The 26,077-nt window shown below is 41.7% G+C and overlaps 1 protein-coding gene across 4 annotated transcripts in view; it reads right to left on the bottom strand.

Annotated features, from left to right (window-relative positions):
• The window catches only part of AGAP1 (ArfGAP with GTPase domain, ankyrin repeat and PH domain 1), a 320,069-nt gene that overhangs the window by 185,098 nt on the left and 108,894 nt on the right, over positions 1-26,077 (bottom strand). For all 4 annotated transcript variants that reach the window (XM_081016056.1, XM_081016057.1, XM_081016058.1 and 1 more), the window contains one exon: positions 24,225-24,317. In XM_081016056.1, the coding sequence (XP_080872182.1) occupies positions 24,225-24,317 (93 nt within the window). The remainder of the gene's footprint in view (positions 1-24,224; positions 24,318-26,077) is intronic.

Below are 26,077 nucleotides of genomic sequence, written 5' to 3'. Positions count from 1 at the left end.
TTTTTGGGACTCTGAAACCCAGTTCAGCTACGGATTGATTGACTGATCGATTGTGTGACTACGGAAACGGATTAAAGTCCCGCATCCAAATAATGATTATCATCAGTGCAGGTAAGAAAAAAAATTAAATATTGTCTCATTTATTTTATAGTGCAGTACATTAATTATTGCTTTCATTTTATGGATCAATGGCCTTGTTAGATTGTAAAATTCATGTTAAATTTTTGTTTTAGGAGTTGTTTTTACAAGTCTGGAACGGATTAATCCGCTTTGCATTACATTCTATGGGAAAGTGCACCTTGGTTTTGGAACGCTTTTGTTTTGGAACTGACTTCCGGAACGGATTACGTTTGAGAACCAAGGTACCACTGTACTATAATGAATTGTTTGAAACCATTTGTGATAAACTACTGAATTGGTTTAGGCCAATTTATCAGCCACATGTATTAGAAAACAGTATAAACATCAGAAGACTGGGAACTGTCCTAAGTATATTATTTGCACATTGTGAGAGAAACTAAAAAAATGCCAAAGTCGGGCACTAAAAGAATGTCAAAGTGCCACTGAGTCAATGCAGTATGTATTTGTCTCATTCTATGGTGCTTTTAAATTTTAGCCTCATTTCATTCTTGTCGATGCTTTTGGTCTTCTTACTTAATTTCTCTCCCAATTGACATTTACAGTTCTTCCAAGTGGAATAGAATATGATTTCATCCATTTCTGTTAATCTACTTGCTCTCTTTTCTTGGATCATTACAGTCAAGTTAAATGGCAAATGAACCCTGTACTAATCTTTCTAGTATTCAGCTATCTATTTTCTCAGTCCTTTACCTCTTGTTCATCATAAGGCTCTTAGTAGTTACTACTGGGACTGTGTCCTGCTTGCGGGTTTCCAACAGGCATCTGATTGGTCATTGTGTTCAAAAGAACTTCCTTCCAGGTAACTGTGCATAGGATTGTGGTCTAATATAGTTTTTAGTGTATAAAGCATGTTTTAGCTACCGTATTTTTCGCCCTATAGGACGCACTTTTCCCCCTCCAAAAATAAAGGGGAAATGTGTGTGTGCGTGTGCGTCCTATGGGGCAAATGCAGGCTTTCGCTGAAGCCTGGAGAGCGAGAGGGGTCGGTGCGCACCAACCCCTCTCACTCTCCAGACTTCGCGCAGCTCTCCGCAAGGCGCGGGAGCCCAGCGCTGGGCTCCCGCGGCTTGTGGAGGGTTGCCTGTATGCCGAAGGCTGGGCGTGCTGAGCTCAGCGTGCCCAGACTTCGCGCAGCTCTCCGCAAAGCGCGGGAGCCCGGCGCCAGGCTCCCACGGCTTGTGGAGAGTTGCCTGTTCTGGGGGCTGGGGTCGGGGGAAGCTCGGGCTTCCCCTGCCCCAGCCCCGTGCCGGGGGGGGGGGAATAATTTTTTCCCCCTTTATTCCCCCCCCAAAAAACCAGGTGCACCTTATGGGACGGTGCGTCCTATAGGGCAAAAAATACTGTAATCATTTGAGCCATTTTCAATTAAAGTGTTACTATTATTTGCTTGAATGTACCCCAAAATACATTGGAGATGTTGTACATTTAACCCACTAACTCTGTAGTGAAAATGCTACATAAGCCACTTTATGCCTGTTGTGCTCAGATATGAATTGAAACGTTACAACAGGCTCTCATGTGGATCTTTTAATTTCTGGGTCTGGGTTTGACACAAGCAGGTATGCAGCTTTTCGTTGTTGAAGGTGGGGCTGCTGGAGCAATGAGGATCCCATGTGCTCACTTACCACCTGTCAGCCCATATGACCTGTCTTCATTCTCTTGTTTACTTTGGAAAGCAGAATTTGTCAACAAGTGTATGTGTGCATGTGTGTGTGTGTGCAAAATAAAGGGGGGAAATGCCTGTGTCAGAATGCTCAATGAAACTCATTGCTATGAGCAGGATTCAACTAAATTGTTGTGTGTGCAGAATGTAGTCTAATCATGCAACAGGACTTTCTTCCCCTTTCCTTTTGTTCTCTAAATTGACTCTGGAGGTTGGGGAAAAACCCAGAATAAGTTTAGAGCAGTGGTTTCCAATATGTGGGCTGTGGACCCCAGGGGGGTCAATGTAACCCCCCTCGGGGTCTGTGACACCATTCACTTAACAAGAATTACCATAGAAATATAAAAATGCTCAAAAGTAAGAGGTCCATGAATGGCTTTTGAAAAACAGGAGGTCTGCAGTACTTAGCTAATTGGGAACCACTGGTTTCCCTCCACATGGGGAAGGAGGGGAGGAAAGAATCATTGCATAAGTGGACCTTGCTCCCTGGATGCATATCCCAATGAGTGCTACATTGAATTCAGAATGTGGGTTTTAAATTTCTTTTGACTGAGAGGCCTTTGATTCGGCATGCTTATTTTCAGTGCAAAACACTGAAAATTGGTTTGTTTTTTTAAAATGGGATCTAAAACATGAAATAACCACAGACTGGTTGAAGCTGCACTAATGTGTGTGGAGGGGGTGTCTGCAGATAAACATGATACAGTGCAAACAAGGTGCAAGTACTCATATATTCATAAAAGTGTAGTAGGCGCCAAGACGAAATGGCTGCTTGTGAGTACTGTCACAAAAAGAATTCTGCCTGTATAGGACAAAGATGCACCAGGCCGGTTAAAGGAGCCAAAATTTGATGATACCCGCACTAAGTTCCCTCTTGCAGCTATTTTATACTTCCTTCTGTAGCTTCACAACAGCCAAGTGAGGAAGGTTAGACAGAGTCCGTGAGGGGCACTTATGTGTGCACTTAAGTCAGAGCATTTTCCTTTTGTTTATCAAGGTTGGTAAAAAAGAAAAAGTTTGCAGAGTTGAGAAATGAGATGTGCTCAGGTTTTTGTTGTCCACAAATGTTTATGCCATTATAAATGTCTTTCAGATAGCATAACATCTCTCTTATGGTACCTTATTTCATTACCAAGAAAAAAGGGGGTCCTGTTTTGAAAACTGCATCAAAACCTCCTACTGTTCTCCATGATGCACGGGAAGACTCTGACAAAGAATTCCATACAGAGATGTAAAGGCCCAGAGAAAAACTGGGAAGACCAGTTCTCCCTCACTTTAGGGGGAAGAGGATCCCCTTACCCCGCCTTGACTTTTCTGTTTTCTGTCTTCCCATCTCTAATTCCAACTCCATAAAAAGGGCAGTGGTGCCTACCTGAGAGGGGCTGGAACTGAGTTCGGCCAGTTCCAGATGAAAAACGCCCTGCTTATATGCACCATACAAGCTCCTTTTCTCACAATTTTGCTTTGAAAATCATTATTTCAACAAGTAACTGGTGCACATTTGTGCAGTTACTTAAATTGCATGGAAATATTTAGACTGTCACAAGTTTACACTGTTCAAGAAGAAGCTAAGGGCCTTTAAATACTTGCTGTTCAGTTTACTCTTTTGATTGCTTTCCTACTATGTAAATCAATTTGTTAATGTTCCCTACAAAATGCATGAGCCGGTTACACTGACAAACACACAAAGCTCATTCGTAATTAGCTGTTAATTAGTAAGAAGGAACAGATGCTGTTAGAGTTTCAGCAGGCGTATAGGTTCTGTAAACAATGCTTATAAATCTAAATGAATTTATTAGCCACAATGCAAGTGTCAACGTTTAGTTGGCAACCATACAAATATGGCAGAATTCCCTTAACATCTCTACAACATATTAATAATCCTTGTGTCAACAAAAGTCTACGAAGCAATCTGACTTGCTAACTGTCATCACTATTCTACTTAATCTCATTTTGTAAATCACTTCATCTCCCTGCTAATTCCCTCCATACACTACGTGATGAAAGAACCCTGGCATCAACATTTTCAGATTGTACACACTGTTTCTTTTTAATGCCCGAAGCAAAGGAATTTGTGAGGAATTCCCAAGTGCATTTGACAAGTACACTGTATTAATTGCCACAGAGCTAACATGCAATAAATGTGTAACACTGATGCAAAAAGGAAGACGCTAAAGAATCCTAAACAGTTCTCTACAACGCTTCTTTTGGAATCTGCATGTTGCATCAATATACATTAAATAAATTGAATCCTATAGCTTATTGGGCATTATACAAATATTGTAAATAAATACATAAAACCAAAACCATTTCTAAAAGTCTCTCACACATGGCAAACCAGCAACATTTTTTCCCACATCAAAAATGTTCTTTTAATCTTGTGTATTTGAAAGATTACATCTAACAATATTGCAGAGAATTACTTTAATACTATTGTGCAATGGTAAGATCCAGATCATTCAGTATTTGGGCTGTGTATTCTTGTTGAATAATCAGTGGAAGGAGAACATATAGGACAATAATTTGGACAACTACTTTCACATGGCTGAGTGTACAACCTTAAATATAGGTAATTTAGAAGAACTGGAAGGAAAAAAATCCCTCATTCTCATCTGCACCAGAGAAGCTGCATTGTCTCCCTATAAATTTCATTATACCAACAACAATTTTTTCAAATTAGATCAAATCTGACCTTAAAGGCGACCTTATATCAGACTCATATCAGAGTGACTGGAGCCACAGGCACTTGGTGACAAGCACATGAAGAAGAAAAAGAACTAATCTTCAAAGTTTCAAACTTTTAAAAACACGTTTAACTGCACTTATGATTCAGACCACTACGTTTGCGTGCACCACCACAGCTTATGAAATAATGGTTTAACATATTGTTCGTATCAACAAACAGTGGAATTACGGACAGCCTTCATATACAGATTAAACATTGTATGCAGTTATCCCTGGCGCTAGCCACTCTGATATAAGGGCACATTTGATCTAATTGGAAAAATATTTCAAGAGCTCTGGGAATAGTCACTGTTAACTGAATGCAACAACAAAAAAGGGAAAAGAGCATGCATACCCGAGGGAATTACCAAATCAATTAACAACTAATTCAGGAACTAATTTCTGTATTGCCTCTTAGCATAAAAATGTATCTTTAATTTCTCCTGCAATAAGCATCACCATGATAGTCCTAACACACACTGGCGCTCTAAATGAGTTTACATGTATCTCTTTTTGATTGGCTATATAACATTATTTCTTCACAGTTCAATGCAACTGTAGTCAAGTGCTCAGAAATATTTAATTATACTAGTAGCTTTCCATTAACAATTTAAATAACTATAGTGAAGACAACACTATAATAATCAGCAATCAAATAATTACCACAGTACTCTTGATACTCCAGTTACTTGAAAAAAACTGTGAAATTATTCAGAAAAAAAACATTTAGCTAAATTATTTTTGCACTTCTAAAAGCATCCAGAGATATTCTAGTTTGTGCCAAGATAAAAGGCTGATATGTAAAAATAAGAGAAATCTCCCCCAATTCCCAAATGCTAATATTGACGCTGTGTGTGCTTGGGTATGTACTAGTAATAAAAGAAAGAGGAAGAAACTAATAACTATTCACCTGAACAGCTAGTAGAGTTCTTATTTTAAATGTTCAGCCAGCAAAAAAAAGCTGGGAAAATGCACATCTTCAGAGACTATGCCCAATATCAAAGGCTTTGGCCACATGTAAAACTGGAGGCATCTCACCATTCTGTGTTGTCTCCAGCTATCTTAGAAACAAACGCAGGAAGGATTTTGATTCCGCAATCATCCATTTTTGGGCACTATGCAGGAAAGCACTGTGTACTCTTAGTTCAATATATTCATTAACTAGGGCTCAAAAAGAAAGCACGGGCATCTTAGACAGATTTTAAGAGCTAAAACATCCTTTTCTTGTATGGATGACTGTAAAGTGGAAACATTGATTTGTTCCACATGGATTAACTTAATTAAATCTGCACACAACTCTTCATAGGTTTTCACTAACTCCCTAAGATTTAGTGATCTATAATCCTCTTTAAATGGTAGTATAATGCTAGTTAGTTGGTACAAGCATCAACACTCTGATTCTCCTCTTCGGTATTCATTCATTTAACCCCTCTTCAGCCAAAGAACCTGCTTATATAACATAAAACACACACAAGATGGTATAAATACAAGATGGGTAATACCTGGCTTGCCAGTGGTACACGTGAAAAGGATCCAGGGATTAGTCAACAGTGTGATGCAGCAGCAAAAAAAGCTAATACTATTCTAGGCTGCATCAACAGAAGGAGTGTCCAGATCAAGGGAAGTAATCACACCACTCTATTTTGCCTTAGTCAGACCACGCCTGGAATTCTGTGTCCAGCTCTGAGTGCCACAATTCATGGAGGATATTGACAAACTGGAGTGAGTGCAGATGATGGGGACCAAGATGATCAAGGGTCTGGAAACCAAGCCTTGTGAGCAACAGCTGAGGGAGTTTGGTATATTTAGCCTAGAAAAGAGGAGACTGAGAGGAGATATGGTAGTCTTCTTTAAATATCTAAAAGGGTTTCATATGGAGCAGAGAACAAGCTTGTTTTCTCCTGCTCTGGAGGGAAGGACTCAAATCAATGGATTCCAGTTACAAGAAAGGAGATGACGACTAAACACCAGGAAGAGCATTCTGACAGTAAGAGCTGTTCATCGTGGAACGGTCTCCCTTGGGAGGTAGTGAACTCTCCTTCCTTGGAGGTTTTTAAGTAGAAGTTTAATGGCCACTCTGTCATGGGTGCTTTAGTTGAGCTTCCTGCTTTGCAGGGTTTTGGTCTAGATGGCCCTAAGGATCCATTCCAACTCTTCAATTCTACGATTCTATGAAATGTAGCCCTGCATCCTATCACTCCCCTATGGAAAAATGGCTGCTTCTAGATGTACTGTACTATTTTAAAATACTCTCTTCCATGCAAAAAGCGAGGTTCCGGGGAACCAGGCAGAGGGCCTTCTCGGTAGTTGTGCCCACCCTTGGAACACCCTCCCATCAGATGTCAAGGAAATAAACAACTATCTGACTTTTAGAAGACATCTGAAGGAAGCCCTGTTTAGGGAAGTTTTCAATGTTTGATGTTTTATCGCGTTATTAATATTCTGTTGGGAGCCGCCCAGAGTGTACCCACAGATGTACCCACACAGATGTACCCACACATGTATCCACAGATGGGTGGGGTATTATTATTATTATTATTAATAATAATAATAATAATAATATTTTAGAGCAAAAATTGCATTACATCTGGTGTTTCTGCTACTGCTGCTGTAGGAACACTATTTCTGTTTAGCCCTCCCCCTTATGGGATGCCACTCTGGGAGACCACTGACTTTGGGTGAATTAATGTTTTAAAAAGGTTGAAAAGAACATGGTGCATAGTTAGTACCAGACCACAAATTTATCTGAGCCATACACAAAATTTTCACCCACCCTAAAAAAGGCCTCATAAATTATGCAGGGTGGGGAGATAGAGGGTTGATTAGTGTCCTTTAACTTTTTCTGATCCTTTCAAGTCCTTAAAAATGCAAAAGACTTAAAATAATTTAAAGGATGCATAAGACTTAAAACTACAGTGGTGCCCCGCAAGACGAATGCCTCGCAAGACGGAAAACCCGCTAGACGAAAGGGTTTTCCGTTTTGGAGGTGCTTCGCAAAACGAATTTCCTATGTGCTTGCTTCGCAAGACGAAAATGTCTTGCGAGTTCCTGCGGGGTTTTTTTCCTTTCCCCCCCCCTTTTTCCCAAGCTGCTAAACCGCTTATCAGCTGATGGCTAAGCCGCTTATCAGCTGGTCTTTAAGCCGCTTAACAGCTGATGCTAAGCCGCTTATCAGCTGATCTTTAAGCCGCTTAACAGCTGATGCTAAGCCGCTTATCAGCTGATCGTTAAGCCGCTTATCAGCTGATCTTTAAGCCGGCTAAGCCGCTAATACTGTAGCGCTAAGCCGCTAAACCTCTAATGGGCTTGCTTCGCAAGACGAAAAAACCTGCAAGACGAAGAGACTCGCGGAACGGATTCTTTTCGTCTTGCGAGGCACCACTGTACCTTATTTGTATTTATAACCTGCTTGCTGGTCTCGCACATGGCAACATGATAATCCTGATCCAGCAGGCTCTTCTGTATGGCATGTGTGTATATTATGGCAGAATTGAATTTTTGTATATTAATTACAGAAGCGGACTGAGAAAGGCTCTCCACACACTGCTTTCTGTCTGGGATCTACTGACAGTTCTTCTATGCATTCTGGTGACCGAGGCTTAACTCATTGGCCTAAGCCCGGCATGTCCAAGACATAGATCCTGGGACTGATATGGGTCGATTGCAGGCTCCTCCTCCTCCCTCCTTCTGAAGCCAGCTTGCCTTGGGGGGGGGGTAGAGCTCTGGTGGTGGGGTGAGGGGGACATGGTGGAGGGGGGGAGGCAGGAAACGCCCACTAGTTCAAATGCAACAAAAGGAATGAGAAAGGAGCCCCCCTCCCCAACAGCCAGGAAGGCAAAGAACAAAACACATGGGGGAAAGCCCCCTTAGCGCTTCATGAGTTTGAGTGAGGGAAAGACTTTAACTCAGGCTTCCTCAGCCTCGGCCCTCCAGATGTTTTGAGACTACAATTCCCATCATCCCTGACCACTCGTCCTGCTAGCTAGGGATCATGGGAGTTGTAGGTCGAAAACATCTGGAGGGCCGAGTTTGAGGAAGTCTGCTTTAACGCAACAGTAGGGGAAAGAGAGGTGGAGTAAGGGCTTGGGGATGCTGACACAAAGTCAGCTACAATTTAAAGCAACAGTAGGGGAAAGACGGAAAAGCCCGGCGCACTCTGACTGGCTCCTCAGATCTGTGTAAACTAATATAAAAATATAGTTTGACTTTTCTCACTTGTTTAGTTACTTGTCCATCTAACAAGTATTTGGATCTGTCATCCAAACATAACTACGGTATCTGTGAAATAAAGATCCATTCATTCATTCATTCAACTTAAATGACTTTGGAGGGTGGTAGATCACTGCCAGTTTTTGATATTGGATTGTAGATCACACCCTACTCAAAGTTGGACATGCCTGGCCTAAGCCAATGCAATAAGCCAAACCACTGCATTAGCACAAATGAACAAACATACAGGCTCCTGGGACATATGACTTCTATGATGATGGATCTCCCTCAACTTCAGGTTAGCCTCATGCTCAGCTCATTCCACCCAGCTGGGAATTGGTTGAGGTTTCTCCAGTGGTTACACTTGGTATCCAAACCAGCAGTGAGTGCACAGGCAACTCAGACTTTAACTTACATGGAAGATGGATTGTTGTTTTTTCATTCAAATAATTATACAAAAGGGCAAGTGTCTCATTTATATTCAACGTGACTAGCCTCATGGTTCCCCTCATTTTCTAGTTTATGAATGGTGGAGAAAGCAGATTTGGGTGAGGCCTTGGATGAAACTGTTGGCAATAAAATCTGGCACACTAAAGCCATTTTCTCTGTATATTTGAGAGAATTCAATAAAAACAGTTCATGCATGTTGAAATCCATGTGTCTTGCTAGACAATGGAAGAGTGTGCCTTCAGGCCATTGGGCACAAATCTTCTGGGCACCAAAGCTTAAGAAATTGGAATGGTTATTGGCTGTTCACTGGTCATAGACCAGCTAGACTGATTGTAAAACAGGGACAGAAGGAGGTTTCTGTTATTAGACACCTCTTCTCACTCTCCACAGTGGGCAATGGATCAATGACTATAACATACGGTAGGTGTGAACAGAATTGTGAAATACTGCTAAACCATTCATTTCAAAAGAAACATTCTCTTTGGCAATTAAATCTACTTCTATTTGAACTTTTGGGACAATTTTGCATTCATACACTGAACTGGATAGCACTGTGGTCAATGCTCCACACTGTTCAACATCGCTTGTACCTGACACAAAACCTAAACACTATTAATGATTAAATCAAGTTTCATCTCCTCTATTGTTGGTTCCATGATTAACTGTTCTGAGTTGCAACTGTTTGTCTAAAATTTGTTATTTTGTCTTGGCCTATGAAACAGTATATTCACTATATTGTTGTTCACTGTGTTCATAACCGTTGCAATGCTACAATGATATGAAAAGCTTTTTCAGCAGATTAGAACTTTCACTGATTTAGTAAAAATATAGATATAGAAAGGTAGCAAAAGTTATAGGGGAAAATATTGGTATCATAGGACGTGACCAAACACAGAAGTATGCCACTATGCTTTCTTATTTTTAAACATCACAATTAACTTATACATGCACTAACTTATACTTATTATTATTAGAATTATTAGAATTTATATATCGCCCTATACTCAGAGGTTTCAGGGCAGTTCACATTATATTTCTACATAGATATTGGAAATCTTATTGAAAAATGGAGCCAGAACCTCATAGTTTATCCTGAGTAATACTATGAGATAATTCTCTTCTTTCTCTCAGTATTTCATACATTTTACATCACTTTACTATAACCAGTGGAACTATAACACCATATCCCCAGGCAGATGCATTCCTGTAACTGCCATTTCAGTGTCTCTTCCCCCCCAAACTCTATCGTTCTTCCTTCCTTCCTTTTGTGATTACTGAATTGGATATGTTTAGCCTGGAAAAGATGAGACTGAAAGGAGATGAACTAGCAATCTTCAAATATCTAAAGGGCTATCACATGGAAGATGGAGCAAGCTTGTTTCATCCTGCACCAGAGGCCAGGACCGAAACCAATGGATTCAAGTTACAAGAAAGGAGATTCCAATTAAACATCAGGAAGAACTTTCTGACAGTAAGAGCTGTTTGACAGTGGAACAGACTCCCTTGGGAGGTGGTGGATTCTCCTTCGTGGGGGGGTTTGAAGCAGAGGTTGGCCATCTGTGATGAATGCTTTAGTTGAGAATCCTGCACTGCAGGGGGTTGGACTAGATGACCCTTGGGGTCCCTTCCAACTCAACAATTCTATATGACTCTATGATTCTATATCCAGCCAAACACATATTCTCAGAACAGCTACTTGCTGTGGGGTGGGATATTTTGCTGAATTTTTCGGATGCATTTGACATTATTTTAGTATACATGCATTGCATAAGACCCATGCATTGCAAACCAAGAGTTTGCAGAATGTCTGTACAATATCCAAATTGTGCGAAAAACCTGTTCCCTGCTCCGGACATTTGAAAGTGCCCCTGGATATTTTTCCACACAAGCTAATGCACCTCTATATAATAAAAGAATAAAATATAAGCTAAGCAACCCACATTTTCAGAATGCGGAACAGAATAGCCTAGTGGAAACCAAGAGTCAAGGTGGCAGGAAATACATCCAGACTTTGATGTCACAAATCCAAGTAAAGTCAATCTGCTTAAATTACTATCACAATATTCCAACATATTTGCAAGACCTGAGATGTCAAGTGTTTATCTAGGTATCACATGCTGTCAAGCTAAGAATAATAAGTAGGATGCAGTAGTGCATGAATGAGAGCATTTTAGCAGAAGGGTGGAGTGCTAATATTAATTTTTAAAATTATAAATGCAGGAATTAAACTGAAATGTGTAAAGCCAAACATTCCAGTATCTATTTTAAGCAAGCACAGGAGTAAAATGTTATGGTGATATATAGTATCTTTTACTCCTTTAAACCACTTCCATTTCTATTAAGTGACACTCCTCCATCCTCTAAAGCCACATCTACAAGGAGGTTGAGGTTTCCTCTGTCGAAATATTAAGTTAATCCATGAAACCTGCTGTAAAACATGTCTTATTCACAGTGATCACAGGTTTCAGGTCTGACACTTGCCTGAAGCACTGTGGGATTCTCCTCCATGTGAAGAGGACTAATGAAATCATCCTGACTGCCTGTAGGTAGATGTGGCTCTGCTTTCAAAACCTATTTCAAAGATATTTGGACTGAACCTTGTTGAAACATTTTAATAACAGTTGTCTAAAGCCAACAAAACATTTTATTCCAAATGTTAGCAACAATGATGCAATTTGCCTCAAAAAAATTGCAGAATGAACAAATGTTTATTTATCTATTTATTCCTTGCTCTTTGTTAATCTTGTAACTGCCTTACAGCTTCCATTTACGTGCTTTTTTAAGCTATCACTTTCGCAAAGTGGGTAGCACCAACCTAAAACAAAAATTAAAAATAACAAATCGTAACAAAAAATGTATGAAAAACATCATTAGGGGACAATATAAAACCTAGACTAAGGTGTATGATCAAAGTTTTAACTTCTCTTCCAAAAGGCCAAGGAATTTAATGGATCTAATGAAGGGAGATCCACAAAACAGGAGCCAGCTCTGAGGAGCCTTAATGGCAGCACTGGTGTTTAGGCCTCCGTGCAAGATCTCAATTACTGTTGGAAGGAAAGCAAACTAATATAACACTTGAATGAAAAGGAGACAGCAAAGGACCCCAACTCTGCCTACTCATAAGTTTAGTGTTTCTTCCTAATATTAAAGGGGAAAACATGCAAAAATGCTTGTGCCACTTCTCCTCATTCTGCTTCTTTCATTAGGTTGCAAGGACTTGATATAATCCATCTACTCTAACCATGAGGGTATCAGGCTCCAGGAGCTGTCCAGAGGGCTGTCATTTGAGCCAAACCCTCCTTACCAGCAAGCCCCTAGTTGGAAGGGATGCATTCAGCCCCGGCTGCTGTGCCAACAGCAGCCACCAGCGCACCAATCCAGCTGCCTCCTACTGGACAACCAGAAAGGGTTTGATGCACTCTTGAACGGCAAGAGGAGGCAAGCTCAGCTGTCCTGGACAGTGGCTGCTTGTGCACCTGCCATCCTGTCACCCAACATGTTATTTCAGGAGAAGGGAATCATTCACCATACGACACCAACTGGATCCTCCTCCAGCCCTGTCTCAAAGCAGCATGGCTTGAATTTGAAAACAAATTTAAACAGCACTGAATACAAGGTGCACTTGCAAAGGAATGACTGAGAGCCATTTAAATTTGGCACTGTTTAAAGTTGGCTATTAATGCAAGCCATGAGATTTTTGACAGGCTCTGAATCCACTTGCAACCTCCTTTTATTTAATTCATATTAAACATCTGAAACAATAAAATATATGATTATTACATCAAGAAAATATTGAGACGTTTGTCACAATCCTATCTTAGCAAGAGATACAGTCCTTATACCCATAATTTAAGTTGACAAACTTGAGCTGAAAGTGAGTCAGTCACTTGCTATTAGATTTTACTATCCTTGTATAAACAACTCTTGCTCAGGCATTGCTGCTCTCTAGCCAGCTACCTTTGGGGAATGCTTGTTAGCTGACACATTTCTGATGGTTTTAGAGAGATTCACTTCTCATTCTGTTTTGCATTGGAGGTGAACGGCTGCTGCCCTCATTAGATTTGTTGTCTAACAACTGATTATTCAAAGTTTACTGAAAATCTAGAAGGTATTCTGTTGATTAAGTCATATATGTTTATTATTTAAATGGTGTGTTTTTTCAGTAATATAGATACTGGAGACATAGAGCCAGAGCATTAAAGGCCAGTTCTTACTATTTATTTATGCCCCAATTTAGAAAGAAAAAGGGAAATAGCACACAGCTGCCATCCCAAAAACAGACCTCCCATCTGCCACCCACGATTTGCATGTCACCTTCTCCAGGCTCATTTGTACTTCATTAACTGCCATTGACTTAACAAGATTTATGCAAATGACACCATAGGAGATTGCTAACTCCCACTGCAATCAAGCGATTATGTACGTACAATTCTCCACAGCAATGAAAAATTAATACACGACAAGCCCACTCACTGCTGAGCTGTGGCTCTTGCTTTTATGTTTCTTGTTGTGCACTTTTTGCTTTAATATGTCCTACTGACAGAGATTTGGCAGAAAATTGAAAGCAAGCTTACAAACATGATTCTTGGAAGCTGAAAACAGTTTATATAATCTAGTGCGGGTGGACTCATGTTCTATGAGATCCTACACAACAAAATCATAAACTGTATACCAACATAAAATATGGGACACAATACAGCAGCAGCAGTTGATTTAAATCATTATTTAAGTCACCATGAAAAGAAATACTTTGAATATGTAATTAAAACAAGTTTCACATTTCAAATTATTTTTTTTCCAACAAGCATACATTCAAACAAATTTGCTATAACAATCAAAACATATCCAAAAATAAACAGACACTTTATATAATTTTGGGATACAATCCAATACTGTTGCTCATCCAGCTTTATGTGCACTGCTGAATTATGTCTGAATTAAGAAGGACTTGCTTGCATATCTGTACACATAAAGGTAAAGGGACCCCTGACCGTTAGGTCTAGGCACGGACGACTCTGGGGCTGCAGCGCTCATCTTGCTTTACTGGCCGAGGGAGCCGGCGTACAGCTCCCTACAGGTCATGTGGCCAGCATGACTAAGCCACTTCTGGCGAACCAGAGCAGCACACGGAAACGCCGTTTACCTGTACACACACAAGAATACTAAGCAAGATCCCTAACCCTGAAGGTCAAGGCTGCAATTTTATTATATTTGCAAGTAATTCCCAATAGACGAAGCGGGAATGAGGATCAGGTTAGAAGTATCCAGAATTTTTCACAAGCAAGGGTTTGTATTTACTGGGAAAAACAATGTTTCTCCATGAGATGGGAAGTAAATTATGGTTACCAGATGTCCCCGTTTCCTAGGGACAGTCCCCGGATTTACAAATCCGTCCCCGGAATGTCCCCGATTTCATTTAATATCCCCGGATTTATATTTTAAGTGTTGCAGATTTATTTGTAGGGAATGAACGTTGTGTGATTGGTTCAATGGCACAAGACACATCATATGGGGACTTCCTGCAAGGCAAAATGGTGGGCGCCATGGCAGCAAGCAGCTCCTGAAGCCAGCCAGAGCCAACTGCACTACCAGGCTAGCTCCGAGCTGCTGAGACTGCTGCTGCCACTGCCACAGCCAAGGGGGAACTAGGGACGCCCAGCGTGACAACTGGGGGAACTGCTGACCCCCCCGAACCAAATTGAGCAGGGAACGAGAGTGCCTGGCCACCCAGCTGACTGCCCAGCGGCGCTCCCAGCAGGGAGAAGAAGGAGAGGAGAAGGAGAAGGAGGAGAGAGAAAGAGGAAGGAGAAAAAAGAGGGGAGCCCTGACCTTGGCGCACCACTGCCGCTGCCACTGAGGAGGAGAGGTAGGAGAGCACCAGGAGGGCAAGGACATGTGGCAGAGCCCAGGCCCGACCTGAGCCTACTCCACAGCAGCTAGCACTCAAAGATAGCAGGCCGGGGCCCAGAGGAAGGCTGCGCGACAGAGGAGACCACAGAAGAGAAGATATTACTACTTAATTATTATTTTTTTTTAAAAAATTAAAAAGTGTCCCCGGATTCTTTGAAAAAAAATCTGGTAACCTTAAAATAAATGGCACAGCTGTAAATATTCATACCCTGAGAAACTGTACTGCATAATTCAGGTAGTTGGAGGGCATAAAAATAGAAGTATAAGATTATCCATATGGGTTCTGTGTTTGATCTTGACAGACACTTTTCAAATCTCATTCTGACTTGGCCTTTACATGACAACAAGATTCTCCCCCACCTCCCAAAAGTGAATAAGAATTATGAATAAGAAAAAACGTGTTTTAAGTTTGGACTATAAGAGTATTACCTCCTCCATCAAGCTAAAGCCAACCTGAAGCAGAATTCACCCCTAGAGGGCAAGCATGGGGAGCCTCTGGCCTTTGAGACAAATTAAGCCCTCTAGGAGTCCTCATTTGGCCCATGAAGCCATTTCCCCCAGCCATACAAACCTGTAATTCATCTGATGTGATATGACATCAGATGCATGTCAAGTAAAGCGGCAGCTGCAGAGTAACAATTGTGAGCCCAATTGCGTGCCTTAGAGCGAGCACCTGATTGTTCCTTTGCAAATTGTGGTTTATATTTGGTGCCATTTACATTTGGCACCAAATGCAAGCTGTGCTGCCAGGGTCAGATTCAGCTGGGAGCTCCCAAATGAAGCAGCAGCACAACCTGCTTTTGTTGCCAAATTTAAATGACAATGAAGGTTAGCCACACTTATGAAGGAAAAATTAGGAGCACTGCTTCAAGTGTGGGCTGGATAAACTTGACATCAAATGACCCCACCCACCTTTGAAATGTGGCCTGTGTGGAGATTGGCCACAAGTAGATCTGACCCACCAGCTGAAAAGGGTTCTTCATCCCTGCCCTGGGGTAGACTTGGTCCCTGCAATGCACACAGCAATACACTGGAGGTAGAGGGGACTCTCTACAACAGTGCCTCCCAGGCACTAACAATGCCTACTAAGGCACCATGTGGAAATTAAAATTAGATTAGTTAAACTTAATTTAAAAATAAAGTAGGTATCAAAACATACCTGCAGGAAGGGAATTATTTTAGTTATATAGTTATCTATTTTTACATTTATATCCCACCTTTCCTCCGAGGACACACTTTGCCCCACCCCCATTATATCCCTACAACAACCCTGTGAGGTTAGGTTCAGACACTGTGGCTGGCCCAACATCACCCAGTGAACTTAATGGCTAACTGGCAATTTGAACCTGGTCTCTCAGGACCTAGTCCAATACTGTAACCATCACACTTTGACAAGATGAATAAGCAATCAAGTTTCAACCCCAATCTTTCACTAGTTTTCCAGATACAGATCAGATAATCTCTAGTCAAAGAGGGGCCATGGTAGAAAGTGCAGCCTCGAATCAACATTGCCAGAACATCATACCTGAACTTTGTGAATGCTTCTCTAATTCCGTCAAACAAGCTCTAATGAACTGCCCCAGAGATAGCATCAAAGCAAGGTGGAACCATATCGAAGATGCAGTCTAAAACAGAGCTATGTCCTCCTTTGGCAAAAGAGAGCAACAGATCCCCGACTGGTTTGAGGCCTGCATAAAGGGCATGAAGCCTGTTATCGCTGCAAAGGGTAAGGCTCTTGTGAGTTACGTGTGTGCCCTGCATAAAGATACTTGCTACACTGAGAAAGTCAAGGAGTGATGCCCAAAGGATTGGGCAGTTTTGAGAACAAGGATTCGTGCCACAACTCTAGCACTGTGACCCTACAAAAACAAAGGTGATCACCATGACTGTAAAAACTACCGTGAGATATCCCTGCTGAGTACTGTGGGGAAAGCCTTTACCTGTGTAGTTCTCAACATATACCAGTCACCTGCTGACAGGGTCTATCCTAGGTCACAGTGCAACTTTAGAGCTCAGAGGCCAACATGATTTTCTCACCTGACCAGCTTCAGGAGAAATGCAGAGAGCAGAGACCCCCCTTGTACATCACCTTTATAGACCTGACAAAGGCCTTTGACCTTGTCAGCCAAAATGGACTTTTCACACAGCTCAACGAGATAGGATGCAAACCTAAGCTTCATAAGATGATTGTGTCCTTCAGCAAGAACATATGCGGCACAGTTGAGTATGGCAGTTCATCCTTGGGACATCTTCCCTATAAAGTGCAGTGAGAAACAGGGCTGTGTTCACATCCAAACTTTCTTTGGCACATTCTTCTCCCTGTTGCTTTCACATGCCTTCAGCTCGACCGAAGGTGATGTGTACTGTCATTTGAGGAGCAACAGGGTCTGTTCAATCTGGAATGTCACTGGGCCAAGACAAGCATGGTGGGTCCTTATCCAAGAGGTAGTGTGTGCAGATGACACAGCTTTGACAACACACTCCCGAGGAAGCTCTACAGAGACTTAACAACCATAGAATCATAGAGTTGGAAGAGACCACAAGGGCCATTGAGTCCAACCCCCTGCCAAGCAGGAAACACCATCAGAGCACTCCTGACATACGGTTGTCAAGCCTCTGCTTAAAGACCTCCAAAGAAGGAGACTCCACCACACTCCTTGGCAGCAAATTCCACTGTCGAACAGCTCTTACTGTCAGGAAGTTCTTCCTAATGTTTTAGACTTTTTACCCAAGTCTGCAGAGATTTTGGCCTAACCATCAAACAGCCAAAGATCAACATCCTGAGTCAGGATTTCGACAGCACTCCACACATCAGCACTGTTAATCACACATTTGAGGTGGTAGACGATTTTGTCTACCTGGGTTGCACCATAATCAGCAACCTCTTCGTCAACACTGAGCTGCACAATTGTATTGGCAAGACAGCTACATTGTATTGGCTTGGCTCTTGAAAAGGGCATGTGAGAATGTGATGATAACATCCAATACCAATATGAAGGCCTACCAGGCTTGCATATTCAGCATGCTGCTTTATGGAAGTGAGCTGTGGGCAACTTACAACTGCCAGGAACAATGCCTCAAGGCCTTCCACATGCACTGGAAGATTCTGAGTATCACATTTCAAAATAAGAGTTTCAAACAAAGATGTACTCTCCCAAGCCCACATTTCTAGCATGTTCACACTCCCATCTCAGTGACATCTATGCTGGCGTGGTCATGTCCAAAGAATGGAGGATGGCAGGATCTCCAAGGACATGCTCTGCCTGTTGGCAGACCAACTGTGTCACAAAGATGTCTACAAATGTAACAAGAAGGCTGGCAACATCCTGCCATGTGGGAATCCCAGACAGACGACCCCAGTGCCTGGAGACAGACAGACAGGTTATGCATCTGTAATGACCAGAGGAGGAATGACTGTTGGGAGGAGCGCAGAGAGAAGGAACATCATGGTGCAGCTGCAGCAGAACAACCAGTTGCCTTCATCTGCCCCAGCTGCAACAAAACATGTCTCTTCTGCATAAAATCACAGCAGACGCTGAAACCTTCCAACAGTTTGACTTCACTCCCAAGGGCTTACTCCTCCATTGTCTCCCATGACAAGACAGAGGGCAACAACCAAATTTCGGGAGCTTTTATGGAACACTCAATTCTGCCTTGAATATATACCCCAATCAACTTTCAAACTGCATCCAGCCATTGGCTCAAATCAGACAATGTCTCAGATTAGAAAATTACACAAACTGTGAAGAGCGCTATTTTGTTTTCAAACCATCAATTGAAATTAAGATTTAGTTTTTATGTACAACACTTGCCTGGATAAAAAGATGGTCACAGCCCTATCACAGTAGACTTTACTGCAACATCCACCTCTCCTGATACTTTTTTAAAAGAGAAAATGCTGTGGCTTTAGACAGGTAACCAGATTGGTTAGTAGCATAAAGTCTTGTCTACTGCCCATTTACACTAAATCTATCTCACTGACATATATGACTATTCTCTGCAGTGTGTGGGTAGACTCCTAGAACCCTGACCCACAAATACTTGTGTGTCTGGAATTTTGAAAAATATGTTTCCAGCCCTGGCTATACAGAACTGTTAACATTCTGGTACTGGGAAGAAGCTACCGTTTATTTAGTCAAGGTTATGCTATATAACATTACAGTAAGAGTAATTTTGTTCATGAAATTTCATGTACTAGTTGTAACTTACTGAAAAGCATTGGAGCAGTTTTATAGCTGACTTGATGTTAAATTATTTTTTGTGCATCTGCAGCTAGACAGAGGGGTGGAAACAGGGAACACAAAGATTCACAACAATTTCAAATATAGCCCTCTTATTTGGCAGCACTGCTGCAGGAAAGCATATTTTAATGATCGTATTTTGTGAGGAATATGTTTATACGAACATTCCTATATGTACCAGTAATTATATATGTCTTCACAAACGTGAATCACATTTCTTTTCAATTTACATAGTCACATGTAATCATTCTATTCACAGCCCTAGATAAATTAAAACCACATACGTTTTTCTTGGTCAAGTAATTAAAAATGTTGAGATCCGCATATATAACCACGAAGGCAGCAAACTTAAAAATATTTGAAATATATCAACTAACAAAAGCCACACATTGTAGAAGATTTAATAGGGCCAGGTAGCAGGTAGAAGAGTGTGCAACATTTGGTGGTGGCTTAGCAGGAAGAATATCTTGGTCTCATGGCAAACAGCTCGATGGCAACTCAGTTCAGCAGCACATCTTTTTCTTTTCAGCATCAGCATATATGATGAGCATGCTTTGTGGGAGTCAAAATAATAATGGGGCAGGTTATTAAATGTCCAGAGTTGGCACTACCCAACCTTTATTTGAGAGATATTATGGACCTGCATTATAAACACCTTATTGGACAATTATTGGTAGCAGCAAGACTAATGATAGCCAGATATTGGAAACTGTTGAAGGATGCCATGCTGTCTTCATGGTACAATAAAATCTGGCAACTATCGTTAGCAAAGAAGTTAGTCAATAGAACAGAACAGAATAGTACCAATAAAATAAAATAAAAAATAGTGAAGGGAATGAAAACACAAAACACCTCTTCACTAACAAAGGTAAAGGTACCCCTGCCCTTTCGGGCCAGTCTTGCCAGACTCTAGGGTTGTGCGCCCATCTCACTCTAGAGGCTGGGAGCCAGCGCTGTCCGCAGACACTTCTGGGTCACGTGGCCAGCATGACAAGCTGCATCTGGCGAGCCAGCGCAGCACACGGAACGCCATTTACCTTCCCGCTAGTAAGCGGTCCCTATTTATCTACTTGCACCCGGAGGTGCTTTTGAACTGCTAGGTTGGCAGGCGCTGGGACCGAGCGTCGGGAGCGCACCCCGCCGCGGGGATTCGAACCGCCGACCTTTCGATCGGCAAGTCCTAGGTGCTGAGGCTTTAACCCACAGCACCACCCGCGTCCCCTTCAATAACTAGTACCCCTTTATTATGTACACAGCAGCAGGGGGGATGACAGGATCCCCGTCACAGTATAGATACAGTGTGTGTGTGTGTGTGTGTGTGTGTGTGTGTGTTTATGTATCTCCACTGTTATTAGATGTTATGAAAACCAAGTATGAGTAAATGCCCAAGGAAAGAAAAGTGTTTCACAACATGAAATTTCTGCAATTTTACTTTGATTTTGTTGAAATATAGTGCTTGCTATGGAAAAAAAATACTCCAACAAAATAAAACAGCAACAGAGGATAAATAAGATTTTAATAAATAATACAGTTTGGATTGGCAACAAAATGCTGCCCTTGGGAGAGCAAGCTCTTTACTCAGAATCTAGACAACTCCATTCCATTCTCCTCCCAGCAGGTTTCCCTTCCATCTCTAGCACTAAACAGTGACAGTCTTCACTGGGCTGTCTTAGAATTTCTGCCTAAGGAATGTTTGGACTTCTGCAAGCCTTAGTGGAAGGGTGTCCCAAGCACCCTCAGAGCTCACTCTTGGGCAATGGGGATACAGTTTTGATTATGTGAGCAACAGCACTCATGGACTGAACATCAGGAATAGTATGGAAATGATAGTAAAAAAAGATGACAAGGCCAACAGTACCAAAAAGCACAATTTAGAAAACACATAGCAGACAGAAACAACTACAATAATCAAATGTCGGTATAGATGTCCTCAAGTTAAGCAGAAGAGGCTCTGCTTTGTCCCAGCCCAGCCATGTGAGATTCAATAAGCAGCTACTAGGAATTATTTGCCCAGGAATTCTTGCCTGCTGAGCTCTCTCCTTTCCTTCAGTTAAAACCGCTGAAACTTTCCTACTTTGGAAAGCATTCATTTTTTCTCAGAAACAATTGAGCTCTAGCTAGTGGTGGGCTGGTCTTACTGTGTCTAGATGTAGCCTGTAGTTCCCTGCTGCTGTTTTACAATTGATAGTTTATTATTTGGTTTTCATACTAATTGTTTTGCTACATGAAATATATTTTAAAATGTGTGAGCTATGAGAGATTACTGGCCCAGAAGCAGACGTTTTAGAAATAAAAACAAGTTCTCACTCCAAACCTTCTTTTTAGAGCAGGGGTCCTCAAACTCTTTAAATGGGGGACCAGTTCACTGTCCCTCAGACACTGTTGGGGGCTGGACAGGGAAGGGAACAGAAGGGAGGTGGGTGGCAGCGAGAGGACGACGGCACGGGAAGGAAGGGCTCTCACCTTCGGCTGTCACGCACCCGCCCGGGCCCCAGCCGTGTGCCCAGCAGCGAGGGAAGAGAACTCAAACATGCCATACCCCCGACTGTATCTTCTGCTGCTGCTGCTTCGCCGCCACCACAGCAGCCCTCGCTTGAGGCCGCGCTGCTTCCTTCACCTCAACCCTAGCCAGCCAGGCAGCCAGAGCCCAGCACAGGCTGGTGTTCCTCCCAGCTCGCCTCTCGCCCCGCCTCCACTCCCTCACCCCTGCCAACCCGCGCCGGGCCTGGGGGGCCCAAGCGCCGCCTACCCACCCAGCGAGGTTGTTTCTCGATCTTGCTCTCACTGGAGCCGCTGCCGCAGTGGCTGTCGGCTTCCCCTTGTGCTGCTTGGAGGGCCGAAAAGGTTCCTCTTGCTGCAGCTGCAGCAATTGCCAGGTGGGGCGGGTTCAGGACCCTGGCGGGCCGGATCTGGCCCGCGAGCCGTAGTTTGAGGACCCCTGTTTTAGAGGATGAGAGCCATGCTGAAGGATTGTTGGGCCAATCTGAGCACAAAGCTCTTGCCAGGGATGAAAAGAAACAGTGCTTGACTCCCTAATTTTGGGTTTCCCAATATACTGGGAAAGGGCAATATTCACAACAAAGGCAATCTTGACATAGAAATGTGGCATTTCAGTCACTCTTTATAGGAGACACTGGTGCTGATTTTGGCAACAGTGTCAAACAGCTGACTATTGTTCCAGCTATTAGTTGTTCTCTAGCTGGACTTGAAAAATCCTGTAATCTCCAAGCCATACTCAGAATTTAAATCACTACTACATATATTGCAAGCCTGGTATTCAATAAACCACATTTTTGCGCCCCTAAGGGGAAAATAGAAATATGGGGATTACTAAGCACTTTCTGGCCTTAGTGTAAGCACAAGTAACATAGCAACTTTTATCCAGGTTCAACTTCACAGACCCCAATGAAACTTTAAAATTATCCTCCAACACATGAGTTTAGGGGCAGATGATGGGGGGTGTGTGTGTGTTTAGCCTTTGATAAATCTTCAACCATTTTCAATATTTTAATTTCTAGCCTTTCCCACATGTGTCCTGAGGAAAAATTGAGTCTAAGAAGGCTAATTTGTAAAAATCCCTATACAAATTATATTCTGAAATATTTTGCTATCACATTATTATTATTAAAAATAGTTTTTAGTAACATCATTAGTGGCACACAGAATATTTGCATTTTTCTACTATCAAGATGCAAAGCCAAGGTAGGGAACCTGTGACCCTCCAGATTTTGCTGGGCTACAACTCCCATCATTCGCAACCACTGACCTCACTGGCTGGGGCTGATGGAAGCTGTAGTCCAACAACATGTGGAGGGCCACAAGTTATTACAGGTTAAATCACCAAAATTATCAAGGAAACATGGCAAATGTTTATGAGAAGGCACACTACCTAACTTCTTTGCCACGGGAAACTTTCCAAGCAAGTTAATGTGGAGCAAGGACATTGACTTCAACAGTCAAGTTATTAAAGCCAAAAAAACCTCAGAATACCCAAGTATCATAAATATGTTGAACTGATGTACAGGCCAAAAATTATGAGTCCTAAGTTTAGTAACAGATATGTGCTCTCGCACTCACTCTCTCTCTCTCTCTACACACACACACACACACACACACACACACACAGAGAGAGAGAGAGAGACAAACACACACACACACACACACACACACACACACACACACAGAGAGATTACTCAAGTGAACCTGCACTAGTCAAACAAACCAAAACAAATCCTCAATTTCAAATCCTGTAGTGTAACGAGGAAGTTTAATTAAGGCCACATACTATGACTGTAAATGTTCTCCTATATAACAAGGTCTAAATGAAGTTACAATTCCTTCATTAGCAAATTACAAACAAGAGTGCACAGCTGACACACCAGCTATGATTATCGCAACTAATTGCCTAGTTGTTGCAAACCAGCCTGGAACAGCGTTCAGATGTCCTTCTGCAATAGCAAATGAGGGCCACATCAGGCTATTTCTGTGATCACAAGGGGCTCTTGTACAGCGATCTGATTTACCCTTGTCGACTGGCAGCAAACGGCCCAATCAAAGCCCTCTCTACAAAGGCAGGCTTTGAAGCCAGCTCAGCCTAGAAGCACGCTCCATATGCAGGCCAGCAGACTGCACTTCATTAGGCCTGTTGTCACATTTTCCCTCTTCTTATTCTAATGATCCTATTTTAATACACATAGGAACCTCTCCTAATTGATGTCAAGTGAGTGACTTCAACATTCATCACCACAGCACATCAAACAAATCTTGGCACACGGGCCCAGCATCATGGTGTTTAAGACCTGAGGTGTGTCTCCAGCTACAGGAAAACGTGTGTGTGCGTAGGCCTGTGTGCATACACACACACGCACACACACAAAAGAATATACCTGTTTAATTGGGATTGCACGACCGCTTCCAATACTATCTGCTCTGCTCTCCAATCCTTTCTTCTCTTTGTCTGGGTCGCTCCCTTTCCGAGACTGCAAGGTAAAAGCAAAGTTAACACTGTTATTAATAACACCAATTCACATATTTTCCCATATTCACATTTGAAATTTAAAAAGTTGTTTTAACACACCAGAAGATAGATCAGAAGACATAATTAAAATATTACCTACATATTAATATTTAAGCTTTTAAATGGCTCAGCAGCAACTCCTGTGAATTCAATGCAGACACAAGAAAAGCTAACAGGAAATTGTGTGCCTTTCTACATAGGCAACTCCTTATACAAGTGTATATACTTAATTATCATCTGATGGGATTTTAAAAGGCTATTAACTACTCAGCAGTGTAATTTTATGGATTACCTTGATTGGAATTAAATTTCATTAAATTTCCTCTTTTACTACTTTCGAATGATAGCATCAAAGTCAAACCAACAATGCTTGGAAAACCAAGCTGCTTTGACAAGCATAAAAGTGGCAAATGCTAATCATTCTTATCTGCATACCTCTCTCACTATAAAGATCAATGGATAAGATACAATAAAGCTTTCCTTTAAAAACAAATGGCTACTTTATCTTAGTTAATTTAAAAACAGAACAAAAACAAAACGTAAGTACTGTCTATTTTAAAGCATTTCGTGGGGTAAGAATCATCTTGCTTGCTTTTACACAGCTGTGGGACAAATACACACAATCTTATTTAAATAGAACTTCCTACCCTCCTCCTTTATTGTGAGATAAGTAAATCTACATGTGACAGATTTATTTTATTATGAGCAAGACCTAAAAGTCATCCCCCTTAATAACTATGCTGACAAGTGACAACTTCACTCCATTACTTTTCAGTGGGAACATTACTCACGCAATATTGAAAATGGGGAAACATTTTCATGCGCTTTTCAAATCATAGATGATATATGAAGTGAACATACTGGTGATGTCCAGTGCCACAACTGAATGCTAATAAAAACCAAGTGATGTGAAATCATGCTGCTTATCTACAATGCATTACTGAGTTGTCTAAAACGTTTAAATTTGGAATGCAAATTAAAATAAGGATATCAGTCACAACTACTTTTTGTATTTTAAGGAATGGAAGAAGAAAACTAAAATTTCAGACCACAGAATTTCAAAGAATAACCATCATGGAATTAAGTGCATGTGAAAAACAAAATATGTATAGTTCAGGGAACAGGAGAAGTATACAGTGCTTTGATATAAGTTCATACTATTTGGATGGCCTAAAAGGGGGTAGCTTGCATCCTCCCAACCTGACTCACCTGTACGGCTAGCCAGGTAGAGTAGGTAAGGGGAACATGTGGTCCTTCAGGATTGCAACTTCCCATATCCCTTACTGTGTTGACCATTCTGTCTGTGACAGATCAGAGTTGGAGTCCCACACCATGTGGTGAACCTCATACTCCCTGTTGCTGAGCTACGGCCTCAGTAAAAGCTCTTGAGCTTACCACACCCTCAACTACATGCCAAAGTCCCCGCTTCTCTCATGTTCGAGAGCAGGCTATTTTTTTCTTCCACATTTGCATGCTTCTCACAGCTTTTCCTCAGTCCTTCTGGATATCCTTCCCTAAATCCATAATAGTTGGCTAGGAACAGCTCCTGTTTGTACATTTTTGGCTGAGGAATTTTGCTTGTGAACCACTTTAAATATTTTAACAGAAATATGTTTTATTATTTAAAAAATAAAATTAGTCCTACCAGGCCCCAAAAACCCGCTTTAGCCTGCTCTAGTTTTCTCCAACACCATATATCTTATTTAGCCCACATTCAAGATC

The sequence above is a fragment of the Podarcis pityusensis genome, assembly GCF_964106645.2.
Source record: "Podarcis pityusensis genome assembly, chromosome: 1".
Classification (NCBI taxonomy): domain Eukaryota; kingdom Metazoa; phylum Chordata; class Lepidosauria; order Squamata; family Lacertidae; genus Podarcis; species Podarcis pityusensis.
This window is presented reverse-complemented; position numbering and strand designations above follow the sequence as displayed.